This window comes from Penicillium solitum, assembly GCF_028829755.1.
Source record: "Penicillium solitum strain IBT 25940 chromosome Unknown utg000001l_segment0_segment0, whole genome shotgun sequence".
Taxonomy (NCBI): domain Eukaryota; kingdom Fungi; phylum Ascomycota; class Eurotiomycetes; order Eurotiales; family Aspergillaceae; genus Penicillium; species Penicillium solitum.
The window spans coordinates 6,002,101-6,015,763 of record NW_027072121.1 but is presented as its reverse complement, the minus strand read 5'-3'; the positions used below and the strand labels follow the sequence as shown (position 1 = coordinate 6,015,763).

The following is a 13,663-nucleotide window of genomic DNA, read 5'->3' as shown; positions in this document are numbered from 1 at the left end:
GAGGGTATCATCTGTGTGCCCTGCTGCAAGGGGCAAAGCAAATATAGAAATAAGTCTACCATTCATCTAGAGTCATCGCAGGCTTATGGCAATTATGAGATGTTGTACCCATTTTGCTTTTGCTTTACACTGGAAAACAGCTTCGGAAGTGGAAGAAAATGTACATTAAGAGTTCTATAAGCGACAGAGCTAGAATCCTTCCATCAAAGACCCAGGCGGGTTGATGCGGTTATAAAATGACAAGTGTTTGAAAACAACCGCATATTATCTAACCTTGAATCAAGACAAGCTAGCAACTAAATTGCTTTTTCTTGATGGTAGTGTTGCCTTGGTTTCAAACAAAGAAAACGACAGTAACATGTCCCCATGGGAATCGATATTTCCTATACAGGGGGCTAAAAGCTTAATCAATTATGGCCAAAGAAGTATCATTTCAATGGTTTTGGGTTTGTAGTTCCTCTTTGGTTTTACCAAGGTCAATCCGACATATATATCCAATGATGTCTAGTACTCAAACGCTTTGCTTCCCCGTTTAAGTCCTCATCGTTGAGTGGACGAGAAACGAGCTGGGATTTGGTTCTACCACCTTCCGATAGACCGGCCGTAACCTGCAGCACTCCAAAATGTCTCAAGTATGACCTCCAACTAATCCGCTGCAGCGAGAAAAGTTAGCAAGTATTCCGCCGTGCATGCGTAGACGCTCTTGGCAATTGAAGCAAGGGTCTGTCACCCTTTTTCAGGTCGCCCCAGGGAGAGAATGTTGGTCATCGGGTGTCCGGGCCCCTTTCCACCGTAGCGAAATGCCATGAGCATCCCCATTTGCTCCATTGTAGCCTTTCAGTAGATGAACCCAGGGGTAATTCTCAAAGAATCTCGGTGATCGCAACTGGAGCAGCCGAGCCCATGCCCGGAGGGAGTGGTAGTAGAGAGTGACGGTTTGAATATTGGATGTATATTTAGCTGCCCGGAAGATTTATAGAAGCAAAGATAAGTATGACTACTTCAAGCGAGTCTCTTCTGTCGCAGACCTTTTCGCCGCCTTTCTTCCTTCATAATAGCGATAGTCTCACCCAGCGTTTCTGGGGAAGTGATCTGGAACAGCTCTCCGCCTGTTAGATTTGAGTGTGGATTGAAGTGGAAGATGTGGGCCGCAGGCAAATACATATATACATACCATCAGGTGAATATCCATCTAGGTAGGTATGTATGTAACCCGTGGACTTCACCTGGGCACCTTCCAAGGTTGGAGAAACCTTGTAACCTCGGAAGGATATTGGAGTTGGATAATCTAAATATTAAGCCCTGGAGTCTACACAGGTTGTTTTAGGTTAATATTACACACCTTATAGCTATAATTACACTTTAGATTCTTTTTAACTTCCTTTTCAGATGTCTTTCTAGGTCTACTTGTAGGATGGCCAGTCGTAAACTGTAGAATGGAATAAAAGGCGGCGTTCTGATATATGTACACTAGAAGTAAATTAACTATTGGGTGAATACGGCAAGAGTATTTATTTCTTTTTTGATATAGAGGACTCTGTGTAGCTAGTTTGTCTCTAACAACTTTTCATCTGTTCACCAGCTTGCATGGCAATTCCTATGGCCATGTCAAGCCTCAGCGATTTCCTACTCTTGTCCCTACACTTCTCCTAAACATTTACGTGACCACACACCCTAACAAAATGGATCTCCGTACGGAGTACTTCGGCTGATGTTTAGTCAAGCTCGTGTGACATGACGCCATCTTATCTCCTCGGTATCCATGGATGGATTTATTGCGGGGAGCTGACAAATAAGCATCCTCAGCTCCTTATATAAGGTTACTTCCAAGGTTGCGTCTTGTCATTATTCCAGATGTTCTCTCGTTCACTGGGTACTGTATCCTTACTATCTCAAATCGCAAGATTTTACCCATATTCTACCATGTCTTCGAACATTACCCTTTACACCTGGCCCACGCCGAATGGCATCAAAGCATCCATCACCCTCGAGGAGCTTGGTTTACCTTATAAAGCTGAAGGCATTGATATCACCTCCAGCTCAAATCCACAAAAGGAAGAGTACAACTCTCTCCACTACTCAGCACGATATCTCACAATGTACTGATGAAACCCATTCAATAGATGGTTCCTGAAGATTAACCCCAATGGCCGCATCCCCGCTCTACTCGATGGCTCGCAGCGGGTTTTCGAGAGCGGAGCAATCATGACATATCTAGTCGACAAGTACGATACCGACCGCAAGATCAGTTACGCTCCTGGCACTCCCGAGCACGTCGAACAAACATCGTGGTTAATGTTCCAGATGGCTGGACTCGGGCCTATGCAAGGTGCGTGCAGATAATTCACCTTATACGTGTGATTTGATCTCCCTCTAATACCAAACAGGACAAGCGAACCATTTCCGTCTCTTCGCCAATACGCGCTCCGATTACGCTATTCAGCGGTATATCAACGAGACGAGGCGTCTCTATTCGGTTCTCGAGTCGCGGTTGAAGGAAAGCCCTTACCTGGCGGGTGAGAAGTATACTATTGCCGATATTGCGAGTTTCTCTTGGGTTCGTGGTGCTCCTGTTTCCTTGGAGATTGACCTGTCTGAGTTCCCCGCTTTGAAGAAGTGGGTCGAGGAGATTGATAAGCGTGCTGCTGTTCAAAAGGGGGTAGATGTTCCCCATTCGAGTAGGACTCCTGAGCAGAAGGCAGAAATCTTCCGGAATTTCCGGGCCAAGATTGATGCCATGACAACTTCCGACCAACATTGATAGTGATATCTTGGGGGTTTCTGATGATAGGGCCAAAAACAAATTTAACAAGGAACAAGTCAAGCTCCTGGCAACAATATCATAAGATTCATCCTTGCATCTCAGAAAGGTGATTCCATTTCAAAGGTGTGAATTAGTTACATCAATGCTTCTAGCAATCAGAGCCAAACTCTTAAAGAATAAACAAAGAGCCGATAGCGATAGAATACTCAAAGCTCTCCGGGTTTGTAGCTTCGCCAAGTCTCAAAACCAACCTGCTCATACCACCCATCGAGTGCAACCCAGTCTACAAAGACGCCTTCAATACCTCGTTGCTTCATGTTTTCAATAGCATGGCAGATCAATGCTAACCCAATGCCATACTTGCGGTGGGATTCATCAATTCCCACAGCACCAATCAGTCCTGTGTTCGGACCACAGGCTTGGGGGAATGCCCAGGACTCGTTCAGAGCGTCTGATGGACCGAGCATCAACGTCCAGCCAACCTGCTGGCCTTGGGAGTCGAATGCGGTCATCACACTGTCGGGATACTTGTCAGGGTGTAATGCGACGTATGCCCCCACCCAGCTCTTTGTAACACGTTAGTATAGATTTTAATAAAGTATAAGCGTGATGATAACACAGGAATCTTACCCCGTTCTTAGAGAAATTCCTTCTTTGACCAACCAGACAGGCCTCGTAATCTTCAGATTTCAATGGCGCGAAGCGGAAACCTCGTTCCCGGGCACGAGTGATATACTTCTCTGGCGACTGGAAGTTCCGAATATCTTGGTACAAGTCGACAGCTCGGGCACTGGGAGAACTGAGTCGGAAACCACGATGATTAAAGAAATGCTGCACTGTTTCTGGAAGGTCCTGGGGAATCCCAGGCCAAAAGCGGGGGAATGAGCTGCCCAGCTTCACGTTATTGAAGCCAAACTTTGCCCGGTAGTATGCTCTCGTTTCTTCCAGCAGGGCAATTCCAACGCCTTGGTGTTGGTACTTTGGTGACACAGCAAGAACTGAGATATACACGGTGTCTGGTGCACTGTCGGCATTTGTGTAAGCCAGACAGAAGCCTACTAGCTGAGATCCAATGTGCGCGACGAAATGGTGGCCATACGGGCGTACTATCATAGACCGCAAACTTTTCGTGGGGACGAGGTAGGTCGGGAGAGCAGCGGCCCAGACGTCGACCACCTCATCCAGATCTCTTTGTGCGTCAAATGGCGTTACTGCCGCGGAGGTCTTTGCCAAAGCATTCGTTCCCACGGGAAGAGCGCCTGTCGGGACCAACGCTCCGAACATGATATCGGCAGCCACAGAGAATGCCTCGATAGTCGGCTCGTATGTGGTAATATAAGTCTTGACATTAGGAGCATCAAGGAAGTCATAAGGGTTGCAGGCAGCAATATGCACCAATGATTCAACACGTTCAGCAAGTTCCAGGCCCAGAGACTCCTGGTATGGCGACTCTTTTGCATTGAGTGATGTAAAAATCACCACATCGGCGACTTCAAGTGTTCGCCATTGCTCCGAAGTCAGACCGGTCGCTCCGTATCTGATCTCAGCAATGGAGTTGTTGTGTTGCCGCAGCACATCAAGGTATCTGTTGGACTGATATAGTCCTGGCTTCCCCGTCCCCTCGCCATCTACAGCACCACCGACTGGGGTCTTGTCTCCGGGGAAGAGGAATATGATGATTGAAGTCTTTGACAGGGGGAGAACGCCATTCTTGTCACGAACGAGTGTGGTCGACCGCGAATATATATCCATCGTTGTCTCGGCAATTCTATTGTTCAGCGAGCTCAGGTCTGCGAGACTGGATTGCCGAAGAGCGGCGTCCCAGTTCAAAAACTTGTCCTTCACCGTAGCAACATGGCGGCAAGCGTCCGCCAGTCGCGATTGATCGATTGTGCCGGACTTTATTGCTTCGCAAACTCTCTTGATCGAAGCCACCTGCACGTCAAAGGTATGGCAGATCATGATGCTATCGCTACCAGCGCGCAATGCTAGCACCGAGCCTTCCTCTGTACCGTATGTGGCGCGGATTCCATCCATCTCCAGGCAGTCTGTGATGATCATACCATCATAGGCCATATCCTTGCGCAAAATTCCCATAACATCCGGAGAAAGTGTTGCAGGTCGCGTGAGATCGATACAGGGCAACGAGATATGAGCAGTCATGACGGTCTCTATGCCTTCAGCGACAGCCCGCCTAAAGGGAATCAACTCGCAGCGCTCCAGCTGATCCCTTGTCTTAGGAATGACCGGTAGTCCGTAATGCGAGTCAACAGCCGTGTCTCCATGACCTGGAAAATGCTTTACACTGGGGACAATGTTTTGTTCCCGCAGACCCCGCGCGGCCGCACTCGCAAACCGGCCCACAAATTCAGGGTCATCGCCAGGGCTGCGTACACCAATAACTGGATTCAAGGGCTCTGAGTTAATATCGCAGACTGGTGCATAGTTCATGTTAATCCCGAAGAAACTCAAAGTTTCCCCCGTGGCTTTCCCCGCACTATAGGCACACTCAGGGTCATAGGTGGCGCCAAGTGCCATAGGTCCTGGTACCTGAGCAGCGATCGGGGGAGAAATTCGAGTGACTAGTCCATTCTCTTGATCAATTCCGATCAACAGTGGGCGCTCATGTCCGGCCAGTTTGGCTTCATTTTGTAAAGCCAGTGTCAAGGCCTAGAGAAGATTAGTTAAGCCAATCAAGGACAATATAACCTTGGATATCGCACCTGAAGCTGTTCTGCGCTTTCAATATTGCGTGAGAAGAGGACGATGCCTCCAACGTGGTAGTCATGGATCAAAGTCTTGATTTCGGGGCTTGGGGTGCAGCCATAGAACCCCACCGCGAAGAGCTGCGATTGTCAGTGAGAGATTCACCAAGGAGGGGTTTCAGGGATTATTTACCTGGCCAACCTGTTTTTGAAGATCCAAAGAAACCATTCTGACTTGATTGTTGATTTCTTTTGAGGTCATGGATTGCAAGTAAATGGTTCAGACGAGGTGACGTTGAAAGGATCGGAGTCTGCCTGGGTCCACTTGCAACGTTGTGCTTACACCTGGGTACTTGGGGTATTTCAACTTAACCTTTTGGGGTTTAGTAAATATGTAGACTCTTGTTATTTGAACATTTGAATGCAACAAAATATAAAGATAATAAGGCAAGTTCGATGGACAGGGGATATGTAACCTTAAAGATGACCGGCGGAGGTTACGTATCCACACAGATATATATGTTCCTGATAATGTCTGTCGATCGAAACCTTTCCACCCCCATTTCATGTATTTCATGTAGAGCCTAATAATACCGAGATCCTATATATCTTGAATGTTATATATATTAACATTAGTTATATGTAATGTTCAAACATTGAAGGTTGAAGCTAAGAGAAGATAATGGCACGTGCGCCCGTAGTCAAGGCCCGGGGCCCTCTCTTTCCCGAGCCCCCTCTGTATTCAATCCCCCATAAAATGAACATATGAACGAAATGAACGAAACGAATCAAAACACTAGCACCTCAGGTATGACCAGCGGTGTCGACCAACATCGTCCGTTTCCCTGTGATCAATGCTCAAAGTTGTTTACGCGGAGTGTAAGTACCCCAGCTCCTTATCTTCTCTACCTAGTCCTCACGCGGATCCGATCTGCCGCAGGAAAATCTACAGCGGCATAAGCGTGCACGTAAGTTTGCATGAATATTCCTTCCTAGAAAATCAAATATTGATGCTCTACAAGGCCACGGTGGTGCTTCGCGCAAAAATTTTCAGTGTAGCAGATGTTATGCTCGATTCTCTCGAAGGTCTTCTTTCCATTTTCATATCCGCCATGCATTGCAATAACACTGATAATTTTGCAGCGACGTGTATAAACGACATGGTGATCGTTGCCGCGCGACAGGGTCCCCAATCCAGACATCTCAGCCGCAGGTGCCGTGGGAGGGTATCCATACCCCCCAGGCAATGGTCGGCGTATCGTCACCTCTGACCACCACCCGCAACCCAACCGAACGTGTTGTGACCGACGAAGCTTTCTGGGAAGAGCATAGTACATTTGCTACTGAATTACCCCAGAGCTTTTCCTCTTCCTCGCCGAGGTATGCTTGCTTGCCTTGGGCCGATTTGTGTTAAATGCCCCCGATGCTTGTTCTACATAAAGGGGGGCTCGTCGATTTGCAATCACACATCTAACAATGGAAACTTGACTCACAGTAACCACGCTAATAGCGAAGAAGCATACGTCAAACAGTATTTTGAGCATTTCCACCCGTCTTTCCCTCTGTTGCATCGACCTACATTCATTGTATCATCGACGCCGAAGTTACTGCTAAAGGCCGTCACTGTCATTGGGAGTTTATTTTCTCCCAACTTGTATGATCATGAGGAAACCCAAGCTCTTGCACACTGGCGTCAAGATATATGGCAAAGTGGACAGGAAGAGCTTCGGCACATGGTACTTGATGAGACCTTACTATGGTGTTCTTTGAAAAAGACGTTCTAATCAATATTGAAATAGGTTTCCTTGAATTGCAGTGAGATCAGACAGCCCTGGGTCATACAAGCGTGGCTTCTCTATATAATCTACGGGGTATACGCAAGTGAAGCAGGCCAATTCCAGACCGTGAAAAAGATGCTGCGGCAACTTGTTGATGTCTGTATTATCTTCTACAATATCCTCCCCCCACCCTTTACCTAGGCTTATCTTTTGAAATAGGCTGTACACGAAATTGGTCTTTCCCAACAGGGTATCGCTATGCCAGATGCTCAGTCTTGGATGTACCAACTTGATTTCAATTCACCCGGGGATGATTCGCAAACTCTCTATACGCGGTGGACGTCCTATATCACCACCGAATCGATGAGACTGTCGTTGTATACTCTAGTCTTCCTAGATTCACACACATTTTCGCCTTGCAATTCTCGGCCTTTGATGTCACCGATGGAACTTGGCTGGGAACTTCCCTTCCCTATCAATCTGTGGGAAGCCAAAAACTCTCAGATATGGCTTCTGAGATTCAATGAGAACTTTGGACTTTCGACTTTTACAATAGCCAACAGTCTGTTACACGGGCCACGCGGCTTAGGGACGGCATCTCTGACAATTGCTACTCAGCAGCTCATGACCGAAACACCGGACCCACAACTTCTAGCAGCGCTAGAAGCATCCCCCTTTGCCGCATTTTGCGTTCTGACGAACATGGGCGCTCTTGTACGGGACTTTACGCGGTGTTACTATCAAATGCCGCCAAGTCCGTCCGATCCCAATCCGTTCCATATACTGACCCAGGGTCAGAATAAACAAGTGCACACGGCAATAGAAACAATCACGAAAATTGTTAAGAAGCAGGCTTACACCGGCGACAGTCCCCAGTTTCTCCTATGGAGAACGAATGAGCTCTTCATCTCTTCTATCAAGATCAGTCTATGTCGCCCTGATCAGCTTTTAATAGCAGGTATTGTGGATAACAGCTTGATAGCTGGGATGGCTGCTTCCACCCATCTGACCCAAGGGAACCTTGTCGCGATTCGGCGATCAGCACCTCTTGTTCCTCGCCACGTCGGTGGTGATGAGGGAATTGTGGCTCTTCTGAATGATTTATCTGGAGCACTATCTACCATCTCCGGGGAGGAGCAGGATAAAGTGGTCCGCGAAGCCCCTTGGGTCTCGGTGGCCAGTTACGGTGTTTTACTATGTATCTGGGGAGCACTCAAACGCGCAAGCACCGATATCCGTCACCACTTGGACACTTTCAACGAACTCCCAAGGATCTCCGAATCCTGCATGTTGATATTCAACACCCTCATGGAGTCCGCTCTTCTCCATTTCCCCGCAGAGAATACTGTGACCCGAGACCCTCGTTTATGGACCATGAATCGAGAGGCTTTCGTGAGTCTCCTCGATGAAGGCGAGTCACTATTTGTCAATTTGATCAAAGCCTTCTGTCAGCGAAGGTCCCTATGGGGGATCGGGCCTTCCATGCTGGCTGTGTTGGGCGAAATCCCAGGTACTGGGGCCGAGTAAACCCGTTGCGGGGTTCAACATTGAAGGCTCAAGCTTGTTATCGGAGTGAGTGGACGGTGGGTACACCAAGTGGACAGGTGGAGCTCCACATGACCCCGTTGGGGCTCCTCTTCAGTTAGGTCAACCTTGGCCGCAATCCGTTTATAAAACGTGCGAACAAGCTAAAAGGCTTTCGCAAAGCTTTCAAATCGAGCTGCAATATAAAGAGAATGACGTCGTCCACACTGAGAGTTGGCTGGGTATGTCATAATCCCTTATTTGATTGCCTATTTGCTGATCGGGAGTAGTATGGCCTCGGATCGATGGGGCTAGGAATGTCCCTCAATCTCCAAAAACATCTTCAGAGCAACAATTTGTCACCACTTCGTTACAGCAATCGCAGTTTGTCAAAGGGTGATCTTCTTCGCGATGAAGGTGCCATACCTGAAGATAATTTTGAAGATCTCGTCCGAAATTCGGATGTAATCTTTACAATGGTAGGGCATTTGCTTTTTATAACGATGTACGCTGTATTGACGAAGAAAAATAGATCTCCACTGACGATGTCCTCATTGAACTATTTAATAAGGCCCTGGTCGCGAGTGATTCATTGAAAGGCAAAACGTTTGTAGACACTTCTACTATTCACCCAGACACGTCAAAATGGGCCACGTCTCGCCTCGGCGAATACGGTGCAGCATTTATAACTGCTCCAGTGTTTGGTGCTAGCTCCGTGGCAGCCGCTGGGAAGCTGATTTTTGCGGTAGCCGGACCTGTTGGGGCGGTTGAGACAATCAAACCTCTTATTATGGCCATGGGACGCAGCATCATTGACATGGGAGAAGATGTGAAAAAATCCAGCCTTCTCAAAATATCGGGGTGGGAATCCATGCAATATTCGAAACGATCATCAACATTGGGCTAACTACTCCATTTTTCTAGGAATGTCCTCGTTATCAGCTTCATGGAAGTGATTGCCGAAGCACAAGTATTTGCCGAAGTGACAGGGATCGGCAATCAACAGCTGGAGGAATTTATTGGCAATATGTTTGGTCCCGTGCTCGAAAGCTACTCAAAACGCATTACTACTGGCGCATATGCACCGCAGCTGGACACGTCTCCCGGGTTTGCAGCAGCCCTTGCAAGCAAAGACATGAAGCACGCTCTCTCCATCGCTGCCAGTCATTTAACTCGTCTTCCAACGCTCGAAACTGCATCAAATCGTCTTACTTCAGCGCGAGAATATGCCGGTGAGTGCTTGGATAGTTCAGCTATTTATGGAACAGCGCGAAGGGAAGCGGGTCTATCTTTCTGGAGCGAAAACAGTCGCCAGGGAAACTGAGCCTTTTGCCCTTGGCTAAATAGAAAGTCTTTTATGTTTGCAATTAAAATATTGATATAAGATTCATTCTTCCATTCCTGACGTGTCCCTTCCCCCTTTTCTTTTCGCTAAATAAACAGCAAGGCTCTATATGTTGCCGCGTATGTGAATTAGCTATTAAGAGCATTAAGTTCTAGAATCCAGAGAAGGCATCTGGTAATTGATGTTAGCAGTTGCTTTTCTACATACAGCTTAAATTGCTATAATGAAATCACAAAATTTTCATTGGCGGAATTAAAGCTCCTAACTAGCTAGATAGTATATACTGCTCACGTTTATTTACTCATTCCAGAATATGTACGTAGCCCTACCAATCCCATACCTAATTACAAAAAGTCTCTGGCAAGAGAGGGCTGCAGAAGGTTCTGTATTCTCTCCAAATAAAGAGAAGCTAACTGTGTATAGCAGGTGGACGTCTGATAAACAAAGCACCTAGGCATTTGGTCCCAACAGTTTCTCCAAATCAACCACCTCATTTATTGGAGCCACAATTTCTTGACTCAAGGTCGCGATCGTTGTGTTCCCTACTGGTCTGCGTCCCCGGCCTGTGCCGTATCCGAAATGATGGGACACGATAGCTTTAACACCCGCGATGCCTACCTTGGTAAGAGCCCAGTCGGCATGACTGAGCTTGGATTGAAGCTCTTGTGCTTCCTGAAGCTCACCCTTTTCATAGTATCGCAGCACCTCCACGTGCAGCTTGGGTACAATGTTGGCGAGTGCGGCAATAATGCCGTTCGACCCAGCGACGAGCGCAGGAAGGAAAAAGTCCGACTTTCCACCAAAAGTAGCAAATAATGTTCCTGAAAGTGCTGATGAGACACGCTGAAGCTTTCCAACGTTGCCGCAGGTGAGCTTGCATCCGACAATATTTGGATTGGACTGGGCTAAGCGAATGATGGAATCGGAACTGATGTCGATGCCCCCTGTCACGCCAGGGAAGTTATAAATGAGGACGGGAAGCTCGGATTGAGATGCAACCTGCATTTTCAAGTATTGTTAGGTCATCAAAACACGAGAGCGGGTTTATTTTTTTCGGGCTTCTTACATCGTGGAAGAACTTTTCAATAACGGATGCATTCATGGCTGTAACCCAGTATGCTGGTGGTAACACGAGGGCGAAATTGGCACCGGAAGCTTTGGCCTCTGAGATATAGGATAGTGTTTCCCGTACACTAGGTGCGCCGCAACCGACAATCAACTGCAATCCTGCGTAACCCAGGTGATCAAGGTGGTCGCGGATAGGGCGCACCAGAGACTTGCGCTCGCTATGATCAAGGTGAGGGGCCTCTCCATTGCTTCCCTGAAGGACAAGCCCAGCAACCCCACCTTCGGCCATGCGCTTTGCATGAGCCAAAGTGCTTTGGAGATCGAGGGACTCGTCGTCCTCGACGAACGTCACTAGTGGTGTATAGACACCGAAGTTGGGCTTTGCCGTTGCCATTTCGTTATCATTTTTGAATCTGAGGAATTGAAGAAATGCTGACCATATTTAGCGCCTGATTGCTATTTATCGCTCCTAGTTGTCCTCTTATTTATTGAGTTCGGCTGGTATATCGCATTGTCGGTGGAGCTCCACCATGCTCTCCATCGCGGGGCTCCGCTGCTATTGAAAGGCACATAACGCAATCAAGGCTAATATAACCAACTCCATTGATTTTGCTACTCTCTTTTTTGTTGTATTTCTTCTACTCACTTTCAAAATCACTTTCCACTTACCCGGCACAATGGGCTCTGTTTCTCCTTCGTTTTTCGAGATTGTGAACTATACGCCTCCGGATGCTATCTTCGAGCTCACCAAAACATACAATGCGGATCCAGATGCGCGCAAAGCGAATCTTGGGCAAGGAACATACTAGGATGAAAATGGCAACCCTTGGATCTTGCCCGCGGTGCGATCGGCAAAAGAGAAAACCAAGAACTCGAACCATGAATATCTCCCGATCCTAGGGCTCCCATAGTTTCGGACACTGGCTACGGATTTGGTCTTTGGCAAACAATCTGCTGCAATTCGGGAAGGCCGAGTGAGTGATATTCAACCGCCTTTCTGGCAATCATTCTGGAAATTGAAATTTTGACATCCTCCAGGTCGCATCCTGTCAAGCTCTGTCTGGCACTGGGGCACTCCACATCGCGGGAACACTGCTTAAGCAGGCCCTAGGTTGCGATACAACCGTATATATAACCAAGCCCAGCTGGTCAAATCACCGCCAGGTTTTTGAATCAATTGGCTTCGCAGTTCGCGAGTTCAATTATTCGTCTGATGCCGGTGTCGATATGCAATCGTTGGTCCAAACACTTGAGGAGGCAGCCCCAAAGTCCATCTTTGTGTTTCATGCCAGCGCCCATAACCCAAGCGGATGGGACTGCAGTGTAGACCAATGGAAGCATATCGGCGCTATTGTAAAGGAGCGGCAGCTATTCCCCCTCTTTGATGCCGCGTACTTAGGGTTGACCTCGGGCGACTACGATCGCGATGCATTTGCCATTCGATATTTTGCCGATGAGCTTGGTCTTGAGATCGCCGTGTGTCTTTCTTTTGCCAAAAGCATGGGTCTCTACGGTATGAACATAATTACAGTGGTATTACTTCTCCGTCTTATGCTAACCTGTTTCGAAAATATTAAGGTGAGCGTGTCGGATTATGTGCCTTTTCGTCGAATACTCCCACTATCGCAGCTGCCGTCGAGTCAAGTTTGGCCCGAATGATCCGAGCTGAAATATCTAATCCCCCTGCATTCGGCGCGCGGATCGTAGCAGCGGTTTTAGAAGACGAGGAGTTTTACGCGCAGTGGAGGAAAGATCTTGTCACGATGAGTTCGCGAATCGCGGAAATGCGATGGCAATTATACCAAGGGTTGACCAAACTTTGTACGCTTGCCCAACCCCTTAGTCACGTTTGGGATTCGATGTGGAATATCTCTGATTGTTTGTTAGGCACCCCTGGAGACTGGAAGCGCATCACTGAACAAAAAGGAATGTTTTGCATTCTCGGTCTCACGCCGGATCAAGTACACCATTTACAAAGTAAGTGATCGGGAAACATATGTTCACAGCGGAAATTGTATTCGTCCTGTGAAGGCTAACTGACATATGCGTGACATAGAGGAATACCATATCTATATGGCTGAGAGCTCGAGGGTATCTATCGCGGGCCTGAACGGGACCAATGTTCGGTATGTCGCGGAATGCATAAATCAGACAGTGACGCGATAAGATGGATTATTTTTGGACTATGGCAGGTATCAGAAATGAACATAATTGAGTCAGATAGATAATCCCAAAGTCCATTAAATTGCTATCTACAATCGGACACGTCACCTCCCAGGGGCCAGGTGGGCATCCCCGTGGACCCAACAACCCTAATCTTGTGATAAGCTGATAAGCCCGTCCACAAGCCCCCCGGCTCAAAATGGAGCTCCACCAGGATATGTCCACCTCCAAAAATTCCGGGGTACAGCTTGAAGCTTGGCTAACTTCCCCATAGGCTGTCAAACAGCCTTTCCGATAACCCAATATCAAACGAGGG

At 47.6% G+C, this 13,663-nt stretch overlaps 7 protein-coding genes across 7 annotated transcripts; 5 read left to right on the top strand and 2 right to left on the bottom strand.

Moving 5' to 3' along the window:
* Positions 1-1,923: 1,923 nt before the first annotated feature.
* Positions 1,924-2,761, top strand: N7455_002282 (glutathione S-transferase family protein; the record flags this gene model as incomplete). The annotated part of the gene is made up of 3 exons (XM_040951847.2): positions 1,924-2,060; positions 2,124-2,329; positions 2,388-2,761. The coding sequence occupies 3 exons, from the start codon at positions 1,924-1,926 to the stop codon at positions 2,759-2,761; spliced, it is 717 nt and encodes a 238-aa protein (XP_040817884.2).
* A 209-nt stretch (positions 2,762-2,970) lies between these two features.
* Positions 2,971-5,746, bottom strand: N7455_002281 (uncharacterized protein; the record flags this gene model as incomplete). Its single annotated transcript, XM_040951894.2, has 4 exons — positions 5,663-5,746; positions 5,488-5,610; positions 3,395-5,434; positions 2,971-3,330 (listed from the first exon to the last, which is right to left on the bottom strand). Exons 1-4 carry the CDS (start codon positions 5,729-5,731, stop codon positions 2,971-2,973), a joined length of 2,592 nt encoding a protein of 863 aa, XP_040817866.2. The 5' UTR covers positions 5,732-5,746.
* Positions 5,747-6,234: 488 nt separating this feature from the next.
* Positions 6,235-6,847, top strand: N7455_002280 (uncharacterized protein; the record flags this gene model as incomplete). Its single annotated transcript, XM_065604249.1, has 4 exons — positions 6,235-6,348; positions 6,410-6,437; positions 6,492-6,522; positions 6,613-6,847. Coding segments are annotated over 4 exons (408 nt in total), but the record flags the coding sequence as incomplete, so codon positions are not given.
* A 421-nt stretch (positions 6,848-7,268) lies between these two features.
* Positions 7,269-8,774, top strand: N7455_002279 (uncharacterized protein; the record flags this gene model as incomplete). Its single annotated transcript, XM_040951411.2, has 2 exons — positions 7,269-7,403; positions 7,467-8,774. Coding segments are annotated over 2 exons (1,443 nt in total), but the record flags the coding sequence as incomplete, so codon positions are not given.
* A 209-nt stretch (positions 8,775-8,983) lies between these two features.
* Positions 8,984-10,095, top strand: N7455_002278 (NAD(P)-dependent oxidoreductase; the record flags this gene model as incomplete). Its single annotated transcript, XM_040951746.2, has 4 exons — positions 8,984-9,013; positions 9,062-9,250; positions 9,304-9,632; positions 9,696-10,095. The coding sequence occupies 4 exons, from the start codon at positions 8,984-8,986 to the stop codon at positions 10,093-10,095; spliced, it is 948 nt and encodes a 315-aa protein (XP_040817574.2).
* A 471-nt stretch (positions 10,096-10,566) lies between these two features.
* Positions 10,567-11,578, bottom strand: N7455_002277 (dihydrodipicolinate synthase family protein; the record flags this gene model as incomplete). Its single annotated transcript, XM_040951325.2, has 2 exons — positions 10,567-11,115; positions 11,183-11,578. 2 exons carry the CDS (start codon positions 11,576-11,578, stop codon positions 10,567-10,569), a joined length of 945 nt encoding a protein of 314 aa, XP_040817698.2.
* Positions 11,579-12,411: 833 nt separating this feature from the next.
* On the top strand, positions 12,412-13,350 carry N7455_002276 (uncharacterized protein; the record flags this gene model as incomplete). The annotated part of the gene is made up of 4 exons (XM_040950939.2): positions 12,412-12,697; positions 12,763-13,005; positions 13,072-13,161; positions 13,241-13,350. The coding sequence occupies 4 exons, from the start codon at positions 12,412-12,414 to the stop codon at positions 13,348-13,350; spliced, it is 729 nt and encodes a 242-aa protein (XP_040818395.2).
* Positions 13,351-13,663: the final 313 nt, after the last annotated feature.